The following is an 18,633-nucleotide window of genomic DNA, read 5'->3' as shown; positions in this document are numbered from 1 at the left end:
TTCTCTCAGGATAATATTGGAAAATGAACTGTTAGAGCTAATAAATAATTGTATGCAGAAAGGACCATGAACAGTAGGTTATAAATTTATAACATGCAATACTGACCCAGTGGGCTTCAAAGCGCTGTATAGTTCTGTGTATACAGTATGCATTATATGGTGGGAAGCATGATAGCAACTGCTCGTAAACAAAGGGATCAGCTGAGGGGAAAGAGGAATGGAGGAGGGGTGCTATATCTGGCTTCTGTCACAGTTGCGGCGAAAGTAACCTGGTACTGGAATGCAGCCTACCGTGCAGCTGGCACACTGCGCGCTGCTAATTACTGCGCTCGCTCCCGAAACACATAGGCTAAGGGAAGGGACATTTAAGGATAAGGCGGGACATACCCGAGCCTTTGGCCATTTGCCTGCTGTCTTCTGTGAAAGTCTTACTCAATGGCCAATCAAATGCGTGGGCATAACATGAGGAAAAGCTCTGGGATTTGGAAGTCCTTACAGTAAGCCTCGCAGAGCAGCGCATGCGTGCCGGCTCAGGCAAGACCTAAAAAGAATGCATGCCAATGAACAAATAAATACAAAAAATTAAAATAGTTTCAAACACAATAGAGAGGAACGCAACCATAACTGCAAAGTGTAGAATACATTTTTAGAGAGGAATAGTTGATCTTGCTAGACAGACTTCAGAATAAGCCATCATCCAAAAGTCACGAAATGCAATCCCGCCACATATCCCTCATAAGACCTACAGCAGGCAGAGATCACCCCCGGGAAAGCGTCATATAAATCCGTGGTTTCAGGGACATCCACAGACCTATACCACCTCAATATAAAAGTGGCTCGGTGAAGATAGGGGGATTCAAGCTGGTCTACCAAGACAGCAAATGACCAAATACCATACTTGGCCGCAGACAATCATTTGTAACCTAAAGATATTTACCATGATGTCTACCTTAAATGTTATGGGAGAAATAAATAATTGGTTTAAATGTGGAATTATTTTGATTGCAGGAACCCCACCTGCATAGATAAAACAGAATAAATTATCCTATGGTCTCTTCCTAAAGCAGTATCTTGATGTAGTGTCAAGGAAAACTTGTGTCTTTACCATCTTTCTAGTTAAGGATTTACCCCTCTCTTAAAAAATGTGCGAGTCACAAAAATGGAAATATTGTGCCAGAACGGTTCTCGGATGCCTGTGAATCTCCGCAACAACTAGGCAGCTATTGCCCCAGAAAAGAAAAGTTGCTTACTTGTATCCTAGTTTTTCAACATGCTTATTCTCGTTTTTTTTTAATAGAACTTAGGATATCTCAGGCCACAAATGTTATCCCGGAATATGTGTTTTTATAGAAATGTCATGATTTTAGAATGACTAAAAGCATGCTCAGTTAGGTAACGTACTGTATATTAAAACAAATCTCCAAATTGCGGATACAATTAACTAAAAATACAACTGACGAAGAACATTTAGAGTATAAATAAAAGCAGGAAATGTCATCATATAAACCATTGCAAAACAGTGCAAATTGCACTTACCCTTAAAGAACTTTGGAAGACTGCTCTGCCCACGCATCAGGGAATCATTTAGGCAGTTCGCTGCTTTTAGAGCACAGGGAATATAAAGATAGAAGTCGGAGAGAAACTCCACGGTGTACCACTACCAGCATTATACGAGTAAGTTGCTCAGCTCTTACTACTTCGACGTGGGATTCTCTCTGTTATTCACAAGGCGTAGAGTAGAGTAATAAGCATACGCAACCATGAAAGCACAATCAGGGCCACAGTATAGACTCTCATGCAGAGAAATTGACTTCTGAGGCCTTACTCAACAGTGCATATTTCCAGCAGAGTCCAAACTATAAGGTTTTGTAACAGTATTGACTAATTTCCATGCGTGAGCCCTATAGATATCTGCAGTGGGGGCATTTCTAGTAAATGCAACTATGTTTTCTTTAACACCTTCTGGCATAATCAGTACCTTCAACCATGATAACCGACTTTAGAGTCTCCAAACACTTGCCTGGTTCAAGGCTCCGCTGCAAAGTGGATACATTTTTTCCTGATTGACCGCCCCCAGTCCACCCGGCTCTCTCCTTTTCCACCCCTTCTCTTACCGTCACATGTGAGATCCTCTTCCCTCTCCTTTTCAGTGTGCAACAATGACTAATTGTCATCAGATCATTTGTTTTTCCTTGTAGTTGTTTGTGATAACACACACGTTATGCTGCATTTGACTATAACATCGCCTCTTCACTCTCAGCCCATAGTCCTTCCCTTCTTGTGCCCAATAACAAGATGCAAACAAAGTGGTTGCGATAAACCCATCTTGTAGAAGGCAGGCTCAGCATATGGTGTACACCTATTGGTGATACTCCCTGCACTGAGTCCAGGCAACCTTTAGTGATAGTCTAAGAGGTCCCTGAGAAGCAAAGATTACAAGGGGTAGCTGTGGAGAACAGCTAAGGCTTATCCACGAGTGCGTTAAGCGGATGCATTTACCGTACTAGTCAGCCAATGAATGTTACACTGGAAAGAACCACACCAGTGTTAGAAAAAGTACTGTGGTATGTATTACACTCCAACATTACACTGCTTTGGTATATCTCCTACCCGGAGATATGCAAACACAATAACAATATCAGTAAAACTGGTAAGTAAAACACATAAAACACATGGACCCCTATGGGGGAGGGCAAACCATATACTAAGTAAGTGGAATGCGAAAGAGGAACCTAATCAAGACTACCGCCGAAGGATCTGTAGGCCCGGGGCAGCACGGAACTACCCAAGGTAAGTAATTAGGAGTCCCTAGGCGTCCGGATAACATGGGGAAGTCCCGGTTAGGATTTTCAGGATTCAGGACCCTTCCCAGAAGACTCGGAGGAAACCCTTTGGAGCCAGGGAGGTTGGAGAACACCCCCACCCATGGATACCCAGAGAAGCAGGAAACCTACACCAGGGAGCCCAGGTGTGTAGTTGTGAAGTGGTGTCTTAATTGCCTGATGAAGTCAATGGGGATCTTCAGAAGTCCAGCTGCTACTGTGACCCGTGCACAGGGTTGGTGGAACCCAAGTGTGGATTCCAGACGAGGAGCACCTAAGGAGAGAGAGGAGAAAGGGTTCAAACCACCTGGAGTCGTCCAGTAGTTGCAGGAGCACCATGCTCACCCTTCTCGGGTTACTTCACTGCAGAAGGAGGTCTTGGAGTTGAACTGTGGAGTCTTGGCAACGGTGTAGAATACAGGAGCCATACACGAGCTGCCCCACGACTGTCGAAGAAATGCAGGACGGTCAGTTGCCAGCAGGACCACCAACAAGCCTTGGCAAATGCAGCAGACACGTTGCAGGAAAAGTTGCAAAGAGGAGGAGCAGTAAAGTCTAGCAAACTCACCCAGCACAGCTATGTTAGAACTGGTCCACATCAAGCAGGAGAACCAGCAGGAGTAAGGGAGACCCCAGGAGAACCCTCTGGCAGCAGGCACAGGGAATTGCAGGGAGGCCTCAGCAGCACAGCAAAGATGGAGGCCCACATTACAGGTGATGCAAGGAGGACGATGCCTTTGCAGCAGGGTGATGCTTGAGGCTGGGGCTTCCTGGAGCTCGAAGATCTTTGTACTGGAGAGTCAACGAGCCTTGGCAAAGTCAGAATGAGATGGTACACAAGGACTCAGTTCCAGCAGCTCAACGAGGGATCGCAGTCTTTCGAATTGCATAGATGACAGGTCAGGCCTCAGGAGAACTACCAAATCACTACCTTTGTTGTAGAGCCTTGAAGAGTCCATGGGACGGCAGGATCCACTGACTTGTCGTCGACGTTGAGGTGCCTGCGGATGCAGGGGAGTGACTTTTTCACTCCAAGGGAGATTCCTTCCAGCTGTTCTTGATTCACACAGAGTCCTTGTGACTCTGAAGGATGCACAGTCACAGATGTAGTAGGATGGATGCAAAGCACAGAGACAAAGTTACAGTAGGAGCCTTCCTACCAGGAGCAGTCTTGTCTTGAGTCTGGCACAGCCCGAAAGCAGAGTCCAGTGTCCAGGAGCAGAAGAGTCTTGTGGAGGACTCTGAAAACGAATCTTGCAGAGGAATCCTTGTTTTAGACAAATCTAGGGTCCCTCCCTCAGGGGAACCCTTAAGTAACCCAGGAAGGGGTTGTATAACTTCTGTGGTGACGAACCTATCCGGGGGGGGGGGGGGGGGGGTGTCAGGGATGCTACTCTGATGGTCTGACCCGTCAGATGCTTCGAGCGGCCTTTGCTTATCTTGCTTTGAAGATGGCAGAATCAAGTAGCCACCTGGTGGATCTCTGGGCACCTCACTGGGGGAAAGTGCTGGACAGTGGGGTGGTCATTCCCCTGTCTTTTGTATAGTTTCATGCCAGAGAGGGAGCCATGGGCTCCTGAACTGGGTAAAACTGGTTTATGCAAGGAGGACAGTAAATGTGCCCTTCAAAGCAGTTTGATGGCGCTCGGAAACACCCCCTCCCTAGTTCAGAGACACCTTATTCTAAAGGAGAGGTAGCCACACCTCTCCTCTAGAGGAATTCCTTTGGTATGACTTTCCCTGCCAGAAATAGGCTCACCAGGAAGGCAGAACATTATTTGGGGTCTGCACCAGCACTGGCTTGCACACAGACCCTTTAAGGCTATGCAGGTAGGCATTGGGGGTCCTCTAAGGAGCCCTCTCACCAGTACATGGTACAATGCATCTAACACTCGAATCAGTGGCCTTGGATGATTCCAACATGTTTGATACCAAACATGACCAGGTTCGGTGAAGCCATTATGTAGTTTGACATCTCAAGTTTGCCAGTGTCCACTACGTACCTTAAAATGGCTTCCCCGCACTTACAAAGCCCAGAGAACTTGGTCCGGGGGTTATAGGGTGCCTCTGCTGATGCCCTTGGGCTGAAGGGTCTACCTTAGGGGTGACTTATAGGTTTTAAGTGCAGTGACTGGGATATAATGTAAACTTTATATCTGAAGTGAATTTCACTCCTGCTGCAATGGCAGGCCTGCAGACACAGTTTGGACAAGACGAGGGAAGCAGCCTGTGATGACAAAGTCGCATTACCTGAAATAGCCACAAATAGCATGCTCAAATACCACGTTGCCCACCTCAATGGTCAGCTGCTCATTGACCAAACATAAACATAGAATGTATACAAATAGAGAGGAAACTACAATCAGTTATCAGTTTTATATATGCAGGAAACAAAATATAGATGGTCGAAGATTTTGGTTGGTGATACAATCACTTTGCTTTTTAGTATTTTTTCAAACGGATGCAGCCAACGCGTTTCACCTTAACAAGGCTTCATCGGAGCGAGAGATCTTCACCACTCCAGAATATCGACATTTTTGTTCACATTTGAACGAACGTATAGTAGTCTTTTACTAGTTGTATCATAGGCCAATAGTATTGGCCCAGTGGCCCCTTGGATTATTCCAGTAATATGAAAGCGTAAGCAGTGTTTCGCCTGTTCGTATTCTGTCACTATCCCTTGATAATCACAGGAGTAGTTCACTTCTCCTGGAAAGTAAAAGCAGTGAATCTTGTGGACAGCATGCGCCAACTTGGATAAACGATCGTCAGTCATGAGGTTCCTATTTACAAACCCTCTTTGTCTGTATGCGTGGGTCGTGTTCGACGCAATTGCACTCCTAATGTCCTTAGATAAGATGCAGGTTTCTTGTAACTTGGCACATGTTGATTGCAAGATTCGTTGCTTTCACTTTCCAAGAGAAGTGAACTACTAATGTGATTATCACGGGATTGTGACAGTATACGCACGGGCAAAACACTGCTTATGCCTTCATATTACTGAAATAATCCAATGGACCACTGGGACAATACTTTTGGCCTATGATACAACTAGTAAAAGACTACTGTACGTTCTTTCAAATGTGGGCAATAAAGTCTATCTTCTGGAGTGGTGAAGATCTTTCACCCTGATAAAGCCTTGTTATGGCGAAGCGCGTTGGCTGCATCCGTTTGAAAAAATACAATAAAGCAAAGTGATTGTATCACCAACCAAGATCTTTGACCAGCTATGATTGTATCACCAACCAAGATCTTTGACCAGCTATATTTTGTTTCCTGTATATATATAACACTGATAACTGATTGTAGTTGCCTCTCTATTTGAATATGTTGTCTGTAGACAAAGTTTGCTTGGGCTGCCATGGGTGGCATAATACATGCTGAAGCCCATAGGAGACTCCTGGTTACCAATGCCCAGGGTACATCAGTTTCCATATACTAAGGACTTACAAGGGTATACCAGTATGCCAATTGTGGGGTGTACAAAGACCTTACCAGTCAATGTAGAGGAGAGAGCACCAACACTGGGTCCTGGTTAGCAGGATCTCCGTGTATTACAGTCTAAATACACTGACACCAGGCCAAAACTGGGGGCAACCATGTCCGAAAGATCCAACTTTCCCATCTAAACCTAAGATTATATCTCTCATTAATAGTTATAACTTTTAGAAGAATGTCCTGTACCCCCTTCACTAAGACACTTTCACTCTCCGTTCTCCAAGTCACCATGCCCCCATCCAGCTTCTTCTGGTTTTGTCCTTGATGTATGATCTATCCTATATCAGAATCTCTCAATTGTCTTTCGTGTGAACGTGTCCCAAGGTACTTCTTTTTCCATCTCAAAATCCTCAGAACAATCCAGCCATTCCTTCCATCACAAAGTAACCCTTCTCAACAACCTCTTTTCCAGCCGTTTCTAAAGTTTCAACAGCTTCTTTCTGTCCCTTCCCATTTAGCATCTTAGTTGACTGTAAACAAAATGCAGGAGCTGCCAAGATCAAACTTCTGCTCTCAAGACCCTGCAGAGGTTTCCAACCTTCAGGAAAATTAAATTTAAGACTCCCTGCATACCTTTGTATACCTTCTTTAAGAAATATTAGAACATTGGAATGTTGGTAGCTTCATTGAAAACAATGCTCTGGGCTTATAATGGCTGGTATAAGCCTGGAGCTCAAACATTCCAATGTTTCTTTGTTCACAGCTCTGGCTGTGAACAAAGGCTTCAGGGAACCAGAGGGGATTCAAATCCCCTCACGCTCCCAAAAGGCTTTGTTTTTTTTGTTAGAAGATTCTGTCCTCTAGTGACAGAATGTTCTAATAGCCTTATAGCCCTTCGTAGATGGGCTATACCGCTATTAAAGTCCCTCTCCCTTGTTAAAGGCCCTCGCCTTCGGCTCGGGGCCTTTAAGCTGGAGATGGCCTATAAGGCTATAATATCTATTACTCTGGTGGAAGGCTTTCCACTACACTGGCTCACTCAAACTTTACTCAGGAAACTGTTTCTTAATGGAACAGCCATGTTTTCCACATCACCACATCAGACCGTTCCTTCCCCTTGATTCTTGGTGCTTTCCTCTAATACTCCTTCCTTCTGTCACAGTGACTAAAGAGCTGCTATCAGAGCTAATATCAATTCATAAGAAATGTCAAGACCTGGCTGTTTTTCTAGTAGCAATCTTCAAACCCGCCTCTATTTATGTATTTATGGCCACTGCTGTAGCATGTGGCTGTAAAAAAAGTTGATATACCACAACATCTGGATGTCTTGTGCTATATGATTTGATTGCAGGCTAGCTGAGCTTTTTTTTTTTATATCTCTTTAGAAACCCAACATCAAGCAACGTGTGGCATTAAGCGGCATGAAAAATATAGTGTGGACGGAGGAACATGACATGGTCATGGATCGCTTTTTGGATAACGTTGGCGAGAATCTCCTTGTTGTGTACTTAGACCCAGTTGCAGGGCTGAAGGTTGAACTGAAAATGCCAACACAGGTAATGTATTTTTTATTTTTTGTTTTAGATGGCTTGGCTAGTTGGTGGGAACACTGAGTAGTTTGAAGTGTTGATTTATTTATTGAGTCACAGCATGGACTGTTTAACAAGGGCATGGAGATTTTTATATAAAAATGAAACTGTCCTTTCAGAAATAAGCAAAAAAGGGAACAGAAGGAGTGCAACGACAAGAGTTAGAAATTAAACTTCAGTGAGAACTGATGTGTTTTAAACTTTTTCCAGGAGGGTAGCAAGCCAGAGTTGAGTCTTAAATCATACGGAGGTCGATTCAAAAGTCTCGGAGCTAAGCAAGAGAAGAACTGGCCCATCAATGTGGATCTTTTGTTTTTGGAATTTCCAGAACTTGATAACTTTTTACTTCTAGTTTCTTTTTTCCTCCTTTGAGGTATAGTTCTCCTTTCCAATTAGCTAGGAAAGCCCAAGTGGAGGACTTGGTAATAATGCATGAATCCCTAAGTTGTGTTCTTGCTTCTGAGGCGAGCCAGTGAAGGATTTCAAAATCGGTTTAAAGTGATTCACTGTCTAGCACCTTTAACAAGGCAAGCAGGCATATGACGAATGGCCCTAAGAGAGTCTACTCTTGAATGAATAAGCCTAGATAAAATAACATTACCTCAATCTAGCTGAGGAAAAACCGTGTTTGTACAGCTGATCTAGATCCTTTGAAGGAGTTGGAGGGATGCTTAGTTTTGTTAATTTTTTAATAAATGCACAGTAATAGACCAAGTAATATGAGATGCCAAGTGAGTGTTTCAATCCACATTTTTTGTACATTTGGTGAAAAGTTTCAGGAGTGATAGAGGAGAATCACTGGTTTTGTTGGGTTTAGTTTCAAGGAGGAAAAAGCCATACAATATATAAGGGTTTCCATGTAGATTTATACTCGTAATACGTCTGCAAGATTTGAGATACAATTTTGTCTTGTCTTTATATTGGTGTATGATAGTTATTTTTATCTTGGAGCTTTGAGTGTAGTTGCTCCTAATAGAAGTTGAAGAGGGGCGGTGATTAGATCGAGGCTTGATGCATGCCGAAGTTAATTAGTAGCAGTATGGTATCTCAAAAGTCAGTTGTAACAAATTCGGATCTGCAGAAGAAGAGAGGAAGAGACCTAGTTCAGCACTTGCCCCGCAATCTCCATTGTTGACATAATGATGATGATGATTAGTGTATTATGGTTACAGGTGTGAAATGCTGCTGACGGGTCCCGTGGCACTAGAACTTCATCAACTATATTTAGGATATTTTCCAGTATTTTAAGGGTAGCTGTTTCTGGTCTCCATTGGGGAACTAGGCAGGTTGGGTGGGGTTTGGTAAATTATTGGCTGAACTGTGTGAGAGAATTGGAGAAATACCTTTTTTGGTGATTTTTCCACAGATGAGAAGTTCAGGACTGTTCTTATGTTTTTGAAATCATGGTTTGGTTTCTGTAGAATACGTGATCTGAACACATTTGAGCATAGAAAGAAACACACTTTCCCCCATGGAATAGATACGTATTTTTTTAAAAGGGGCATGGGTCAGCAATGTAATAAATTAGTAGCTCACAAACCCAGCGCCATACAAACATTGACCATTCACTATTTAAAATAGACATTGGTGCTTACGTGGAGATTGTGGACAAGAAGTGGATGGAGTAGTCTTTTATTTTTAGTTGAATGTAGTTCCATCCAACAATTATGCTGAGGACTCCATACAGTATATAGATTTAAGCTCTGCTTTCTCAATGTACATAGTCACACACTTCAGTTCCTTTATGACAAATGAACTTGGTGTCTGACAGTATTTTGTTATTCTCCACCACAGATGATTTGCTTCTCTTTTTATGTCTTGAGTATGGGAGGAACTATGACTTGGTGGTTCTTGGTGACTAAATAAACTCAATCAGAGGCTCTATTTCACAATCGCTTCAAGTTAGTGTAGGTTCCCATACGTGTAGACTTTCCACATAAGCTTGGAGCAGTCTTGGTGAGAGGATTTAATCCACATAGAATTACCTTGGTGTTAAAGAACACTGCTTGGTTGAGATTTTTCTCACATTAGGAATAGCCATACACAACTCGGTAAACACTGTATATGGGTGCTAGGATTTCTTCTTTAAAGGTCCCACCAGTAATTGTAAGCTAACAAGTGTCATAAAGCTAATTTCAAGAATGCAAATAAAGACAAAGTCCTATGACTTGGAAGAATCAGCCCATAATGGGGCATTGTGACTTAAGGTAGCTCAGAGTACCCACCTCCTGTTTTAGGATGGTAGGCTGTCAGGGTGAGATTCACTGAATTTAAGTCCACCTCTTGGACCTCGTATGCTGGAGGGGAAATCGTTTTCACTTTGCATCTTCTTGATTGTACATGTGGACTTCTTTTGAATATTCTCCCTCTTTACAAATTATTCCTCTGCTTCTCAGCTCTTTCGAGATTTCTCCATTATGAGAAGTTAAGTCCTATTCATGAGTACTGAATATCCATGTATGTTTGGTGAACACTTTAAATAAATAAATAATGACCTAATTTAATTTTCAGTTAGTCCATCTGACTTTATTTTCTTTATTTTGTTTAAGTAGCCAACCACAATATTTTTTTCTAAAAGTAAACAATGACTTTTTCACAAACAGTTAAAATCTTCCAACCGCATATATTTGATGCAGTGCCTGATGAGCCACATCTACTCTAGAAAAGGCCAAGCAGAGTTACTGACATTTGTTGGAAACTGTTTTACACTAGGCTGAGAGATGGAGAAAGTGTCTTTCTTTTAAGCCAATAGAGGTGAGATGGGTAAAAAGAAAGGTTCTTCCTCTGTGTCTGCATTGTGAAAAAAAAGAGTTGGCTTTTTCCATGGTCCATAGTGAGGATTACAAATAAGTAATTTTTCCATCATCCAAAACTACATAATTGAAGGCTGCTCTCACTACTCAGAGTTCAACTTGCTCCTATCACTTACTCCTTCCTCATCTTCAGATATCTCTGATGGCTACCATTCCAGGCAGCAAGCAGTGATTTAACGGCATACGTCGCCCAAAGTATGTACACTTCCGTGCACCCTCATGATCCATAGTTTGGCTGGAAAACTATGGCCTGCCTTTGTTTCCGAACAAATAAATTACCTTTTCATAGGGCAAAGCATGTTTCATTCTATGCAAGCTTGCTCTTATTTAGGTTCTGTCATCTTCACGGGACAGGATGTGAGGGGAGAGGATGTGGTTTAACGTCCAGAGCGACCGACTTTGAAGCTGGGGAACCAGGTTCGAATCTGGCAGGAGGCTCAAGTATCCTATGATTCTGGGCAATCTCCCTGGGCCAAAAAATCTTTAAAAAAATGCAATTTGCCCGTTTGTAATGCAACTGGTGCTCATGTAAAGTGCTCTTATACCTTCGGGTCGAATTCATGCTTTATAAAACTGCGGGGTAAAAAAAGTAGTACCTGGCCCTTTACATTTGTCCCCATTCAGACTTATCCCAAATCACATGTGAGGAAACCCTGGTTTTTAAACCCAGGGATTCCGCAAACCTTTGCTTCTAGATTGTCTTCGGAATAAAGCCTGCACCTTCCTCTGGAAGATCAACCACACACAGAATGGAGACTTTCCCATTTTTTCAATTATTTCCACATTATTGTTTGCTTTTCGGTCCACTTGAGGAGTACACTAGACGTCTCATGTTTGCCTCATGTATGTTGCCATTTTTAGTATATATATTTTAACCTGTTGATAACATTTTCCACATTTTGGTCTCCAGGTTAAGGACCACATAATTTAATTTGTTGAGTTTATCATCAGTTCTGAACGATATTCCCATTTTGTAATCCGCTATTGCCATCAAAGATAATTTACTGGCTGAGGCAGCACCATGTGAGCATTGTTCTTATGAACCTTGTTATTCCCTCTGTATTTAGTTTTGAGTAAGACTTTTTTCATCATATTTTCCAGCCCTCTCTAAAAGAATACCCTGTCAGCACTTCAATTTCATTACTTGCAGTTGCCTCTGCTTCTGATACAGTACCACTTTACTTCTTTACTAGCCTTTCATCTGCCCTGTACCTCTTTGTGTCTCAGAAAGGGCTCTTACAAAAACAATTGTGATATTTCCTTCGATTTTCCAGATTGTGTTAAAGAAGAAAATGGTGACAACAAAAAAGATAGTTTCACTTTTATTGCTTTATGATTACTTGCCTGCCACTTTAACAGAACCAGAACCCTCTGAAAAAACAATGCAGTTCATTATGGCTATTCAAGGAAAATGAATGATGTTATACTATAAACAGTGGTCAAAGTGGTCGGGATTGGAAGGGCACGGCGTGCTTCTCCTTCTGTAATTTAATAGATCCCGTTCCCCTACTTTTTTTTATTTTAAACAGACGTCGAGGGACGGTAGAAATAGCCAAGGCCTACAGATAAGGCTTGGCTGTTCGAGGACGTACGGGGTAAGCAGAGAAGGAAAAGGACTCTGTCTTTTCCTTCAGGCCCAGAGAAGACAAGGACAATGTCCACTTCAACTCCTCTGTCGCTGGCAGGTGCCCCCCCTTTCTTACTCTTCCTCCCTCTCTTTCTGTCTTGCTTCTCCTCACTTACTGAAAACCGTGACTTCAAGAAACTATTATTACCCTATTTTCCTTCTTTCTTTTACTTGTTCCTCAGTGAAATGGATCCGAAAAACACTTTTGCCGGGAATGTGGTCTTTTTCAGACATTTTTCTATTCCAAAGTGCAGCCTTGGGACTGAGAGAAATAAAAGGTTCAAAATGAGAAAAACAGCGAAATAAAGCAAGATAGAATGGTCCAAAATGGCCAGATTGATTTTATTCAGACGTAAATTCATTAGCGCCACTTTACAGAGTTTGCCAGTGAAGCGGTACTTTTGTTTTTTTGTCTTTCTTTTTTTTTTACTATATATATATATATATTTTTTTTTTTTTCAAAGCTTACGCCATCGTCGGGGGCCCCCAACCCTGCAGGGCGGGCTTGGCTTAGTGGCAGACAGCAATTCCCAACAATTAAATCCAAAAAACAAAGCGCCAAGCCCCGGTTCTGGAAACACAGCATTTATTTCAATTCCGCAGGCACAGACAAGGTGTGATGAACCTGACGCGTTTGAGCAAACTGCTTTTATCAAAGGTTTTCTCATCACGTGAGTGCAGTGTCCCAGGTGATATTAATAATGATACGTGTCTCACTGCCGCCAAACTTCATTTCCCATAGTTCAATTTTGAGCCACAGTAAATGTCAATAAAGTTACAGTGATGCAATTCATACCGCCAGCTCAGGAATGATATCAGCAGGTGAGTATGGCCAGTAGGACAAAGCTGGTGCACAAAGAATCCTCTTGTAAGTAGCCCCACGATGTTAATAAGGCGCCTGTGACCAGAATCTGCCAACGAAGGGAGCAGCCTCTTCGGCTCCCCTCCAGCTCCCTTTCTCAATTCCAAATGCAATCATCGCCGGTAATTCCAAAGGCTTGCATGTGGCGAGCGGGTCATGCCCCCCTATTTAAAGTTCCAAAGCTTACGCCGTCGTCGGGGGCCCCCAACCCTGCAGGGCGGGCTTGGTTTAGTGGGAGACAGCAATTCCCAACAATTAAATCCAATAAAAAAAGCGCTAAGCCCCGGTTCTGGAAACACAGCATTTATTTCAATTGCGCAGGCACAGACAATGTGTGATGAACCTGACGCGTTTCAGCAAACTGCTTTTATCAAAGGTTTTCTCATCACGTGAGTGCAGTGTCCCAGGTGATATTAATGACGATACGTGTCTCTCTGCCGCCAAACTTCATTTCCCATAGTTCAATTTTGAGCCACAGTAAATGTCAATAAAGTTACAGTGATGCAATTCATACCGCCAGCTCAGGAATGATATCAGCAGGTGAGTATGGCCAGTAGGACAAAGCTGGTGCACAAAGAATCCTCTTGTAAGTAGCCCCACGATGTTAATAAGGCGCCTGTGACCAGAATCTGCCAATGGAGGGAGCAGCCTCTTCGGCAACCCCTCCAGCTCCCTTTCTCAATTCCAAATGCAATAATCGCTGGTAATTCCAAAGGCTTGCATGTGGCGAGCGGGTCATGCCCCCCTATTTAGAGTTCCAAAGTTCCTTCTGTCGGAGGATTTTTGTTCTGTCTCCACCTCTTTCTGTTGATGGACTTTGTTCTAGGGCCCAATATTTCAATGTCTCCCTTTTTCCCTCGTGGGCTTTTTCCATATGTCTCGCGATTGCGTTTATCCGATCTTTGTGGATCGTTGCGCGGACATGCTCCAGAATCCTTTTCTTCACTTCGAAGATCGTGCTGCCTATATATCGGTTCTGACATGGACATTCCACCATGTATATTACGAATGTGCTCTTGCAAGTAAGATGCTGATTTATTCTCCATTTATTTCCATTTCTTATTTCAACTTCTTTTTTGGGACTGGCAATTTTACACACTTTGCAGTTTTTGCACTGCCAAAAGCCCTCCCTTTGTAGCCATGTTCTAATGGGAGTATCTTGGAAGTGGCTATGTACTATTCTGTCTCCAATGTTCCTTGCCTGTCGATAGGTTATGTTTGGGTGGTCTCCTATCAACTGAGATAGGGAGGGATCCAGTATTAATATTCCCCAATGTTTGTTATTTCGGCACTGAAGGTAGTAATCATGCTGATTGGTGCTTTATCTGGTTCTTCAACTCTCTTTTTATTGTTATTCAAGATGTCTTTGCGTTTTTGGGTAGTGACTCTCTCCAGGCTTTTTTCAATTACTTTGGTTGGAAATTTTCTTTTTTGGAACCTGCAGATTGCCTGTTGGCAACAGTTGCGCCTTAGTCTGAGAAATTCCCCGTGGGGGATGCTCCATTTGAGGGGCTCACAAGGAAAACTCTCTCCATGTAAGGTTGCATTTGTGTTTTTTTTTCTTCCGATGTAATGCTGTTTGTAGAGAGTTTGCTACAATGTAAATTTCTGTGTCCAAAAATATGACTCTTTCTGAACTTATGTCATATGTGAATTTTAGATGTGTTGGACTATTGTTCAATTTCTCAAAGTAGGTCTTGAAGTCTTCCTCTGTACCATCCCAAATGATTAAAAGATCATCTATGAATCTAAGCCATAGGATGATTTTGCTGCGGAATTCATAGTTGTCAGTGCACCAAGCCAATGTTTGTTCAAACCACCCCATTGGCAAGTTGGCATAATTCAGTGAGAAATAAAATCCCATTGCGCATCCTCTTATTTGTTTAAAAATGTGTCTTTTAAATAAGAAGATGTTGTTTTCAAGGTACAATGAGATCATTTTGTTCAGCATGATGTTGTGAGCTCTGTATTTGATGTTTCTCTTACCCAGAAAGTACTTGCAAGCGGTGATGCCAATGGGATGTTAAATATTGGTGTATAAGGACATCACGTCCATTGTTATTAGTCTGAAAGTTGGTTGCCAGGTTATCTCTTGTAATGTTTGTAGTAAATCTGTTGCGTCTCTTAAGTAAGAGCTGAGACCAGGGGAGCCAGAAAACGATCAATGTAGTCTGAGATGGGTTCCAATAGTGAATTGTTGGCTGAAACTATCGGTCTCCCTGGTGGATTTTGTGGTTTTTGTGTATTTTTGGGAGGCAGTAGAATGTTGGTATCGTTGGATGTTTTTATTGAGAAATTTGTATTCATTGTCGTCCAGAAGACTATCATGGTACCATTGTTGTAGGAGTGCATTTAATTCAGTTTGGGTTTCCATAGTTGGATCTTTGTTTAGTAGTTGGAAGTACTCTTCGTCCATCAATTGTCATTTGACTTCTGCTACATAATCCGTTTTGTTCTGTATGATAATATTTCCACCCTTATACGCGGGTTTAATCTCAACACTTTTATCATCCTGTAATGTCTTTAAAGCATCCAACTGAGTTTTGGTTAGGTTGTTTTTGCTTTTGGTTGGAGTCATTTTGTAAAGTTCTTCCACTATTGCCTCATGAAAAATGTCTACTTTATTGCCAGGTGCTGAGGTTGGATTATATTTTGATTTCAGCTTGAGCCCACTTTCACTTGCTCCTTCCATTTGGTAAAACTCCTCCATTTCAGTTGTTGCTGCTTTTTCTTGCGAATCAGTAATTGCGCCCATTGTCATTAATGTTGTTATCCCTTCTGTGTCTTCCACTTGGAGGGAGCTCAGTGTGGTTGTAGATTGTATTGAATTTCCTTTTTTGTGTTTTTCTTTTTCTGCGTATATTTTTGCCAATTTGAGTTTTCTTGTGTATTTATACAGATCTACCCTTGTTTGTGTCAGGTCTAGGTGGGATGTTGGGCAGAAATTTAAGCCTTTCGTTAAAACTTCATTTTCAGTGGGGGTAAGAGGTCTTTGTGATAAATGTATTATATTTAGTTCCTGAGTATTTGTTGTTGCCATTTCTATTTCCTTGGTTGTCTTAGTCGGTCCTTCAACCATATATCCTCTGCGGCCTCTTCTGGTCTGCCTCTTCTGCCTCTGCCACGGCCTCTGGCCCACCTCTTTTTGGCTGATTGGTTTTGTTTTGATGTTCCAGGGCTAATCTCATTTCTGTTAAAAAAATTGGTCTTTTTTCTCCCCTCTCGTATGTCTGGTACGTGTAGTGAATTATCTTCTGTTTCACTTATATCTGTACTTGATAGAGAGTCAAAACTTGAGGTTTCCCGGGTGGTCATCTCCGTTTGTGCCTTGCCTTTTTGGTTGTCATATTGTTTACCGAATGTAAAAATTCTTCCTTCTTCAAAATTCAATCTGTCTCAATATTTATTTGCAGCAAAACTCCAGTCAGAGCAGTGCACTTGGTCGAAAACACCTCTGCTAAATAACACTTTAGAGCAAAAATAAAAGTAGGAAATGGCTTCCTAATAAGAACTTTGAAAGACTGCACTATACTATCATGCCCTGCAGGCTGTCAGTCACTTTGTTTTTCTGCCCAATGAGGAAGGTCCCAAATTCTTTTTACCTTTTTAATATTTTAATTTTGGCTTGGGGAAGTTGGTTTCACTTGACGTATTTGATTGTGATCTACCTATTCCATCCTTTTATCTTGGAAAAAGTGTTTTTTCACTGGATATCATTTCACCTCCTTTTTCCCCTCAGCCAACATAACTTAAATTTTTGTCCGCCCTGTAGTGGTAAGATGTCATCAAAGGATGGACATGATGTCTGTGTGGTTTGCCGTCCTGATTTTCACTCAACCAAGGATTGTGACGTTTGTTGAAAGATGTTCTACAAGACGATGAATGAGAGGAAAGGTGTGAGCCTTAAGTCAAAGAAAGGGGATATCACCAAATGAGTCTCAACTGGCCTTTTTCCGGAGTTTCAGAGGCAAGAGAGACAGTTTCCTCCTTTCTGACCCGGTATGACCCCGCATCTGCAACTTCTGGAGGTCAGTGAGGACCTACCTTCTCAAAGTCACTGCTGTTTCCTAGCGAAAGTGAGGTGGCCGACGTCGGGAGGAACTGAGGAAACACATACACATTCAAAATCAAAGCACTCAGCAGCAAGATATTCCCATGTTTTGTTGTTGAGCTGTTGGGTATACCAGTACTTCCTTACATTCCTCAGATTCCAGTGTCTCCCAGGGAGGATCTTCCCCCAGACAGGTGCTGTTCTCCCAGGACAGAAGGGCGACACTTGGTCAAAAATAAAAAAAAATACGGTGATTTGTGCCTAACTGGACATGGTTTCGAATTATTTAGAATTACATTTTAAAAGGTGAGTATTAAAAAAATCTTTTTCAGGATTCTACATGTGCACACATTCTTTCTAGCTTTTAAAAACTCTGAGAGAATACCCATGACTTGCAGACCTTTATGATTTTAAAAGCTTGCTTTTTCGGATTCATTCAGGAAACGTAGAGCGTCTTCTGAGATCTCTTACACTGCCTTTTAATTTACCTTTCTTAACGTATGAGCCAGTATTAATCCTGCAATATCTCTTATACCCTTTTTATCTTACCCTGTATTGAGCTCAAATTTGATTTCAAACAACGATAGGAAAAACAGAATGATCATGCAAATGTTGCTTTAGTTAGAATAACATTGTTCATGGATTTTCAGAAATTATGCGCATATTTTGGGTGTACAGGTCTGCTGACCCTGGAGGTATTACTCCTTTGTTTTGGGATAAAGAAACAAGATCTTGGATTATTTATGAAAAATTATCAGTTTCTAACAATGAGCTCTGCACATTCCACAGTTGTCCTCCAAGGGTAGGACCACGGACATTTGCGACGTGTTGACCAACTATTCAAATGTAAGGCAGAAGACCAACAAGAAGTGCATTTCATTACATCATGTGATGCTTTCCGTGCCCATTTATTAGAGTGATCAGACTTTGATTTAGTAACACAGAAATGTCATTATGCATGTGTGTATATATGTATGTATGTATGTATACACACACACACACACACATTATATATATATATATATATATATATATATATATATATATATATATATATATATATATTCCCAATTACAAGACTTCAGTAATGAAGATGCTGCACACTACTTGAAGGTGATTGGTTCAATCTTTATTTTCCTGTAGGTTCCCCCACCTAGCGGTTTTTTTTTTAGAAGGCCTTTATTGTGCTGTTTTATAATAACACAGCGTTTGGCCTACAACCCCACGGGCCGGGCGCGTTATTCTTGTCATATTAGCAGCATCGCTTAAAATAACACAGCCATTTAGCCGACAACCCTGGGGTCTGGCGGCGGGTATAAGTAAGGTGCACACAGCTCCGGCAAACCCTGTGTCGGAGAACCTAAAGGCCCATGAGTTTTAAATTTTCTTGCATTTTTCTTAGTTTCTTTAAAACCTGTAAACCAACATACA

At 41.9% G+C, this 18,633-nt stretch overlaps 1 protein-coding gene across 1 annotated transcript in view; it reads left to right on the top strand.

The window, feature by feature from the left end:
- Positions 1–18,633, top strand: part of DNAH2 (dynein axonemal heavy chain 2) — a 2,538,822-nt gene that overhangs the window by 156,261 nt on the left and 2,363,928 nt on the right. The window contains exon 4 of the mRNA XM_086946066.1: positions 7,646–7,816. Within this exon, the coding sequence (XP_086802192.1) occupies positions 7,646–7,816 (171 nt within the window). The remainder of the gene's footprint in view (positions 1–7,645; positions 7,817–18,633) is intronic.

This window comes from Lissotriton vulgaris, chromosome 12 (assembly GCF_964263255.1).
Source record: "Lissotriton vulgaris chromosome 12, aLisVul1.2, whole genome shotgun sequence".
NCBI classification, from domain to species: Eukaryota; Metazoa; Chordata; class Amphibia; order Caudata; family Salamandridae; genus Lissotriton; species Lissotriton vulgaris.
This window is presented reverse-complemented; position numbering and strand designations above follow the sequence as displayed.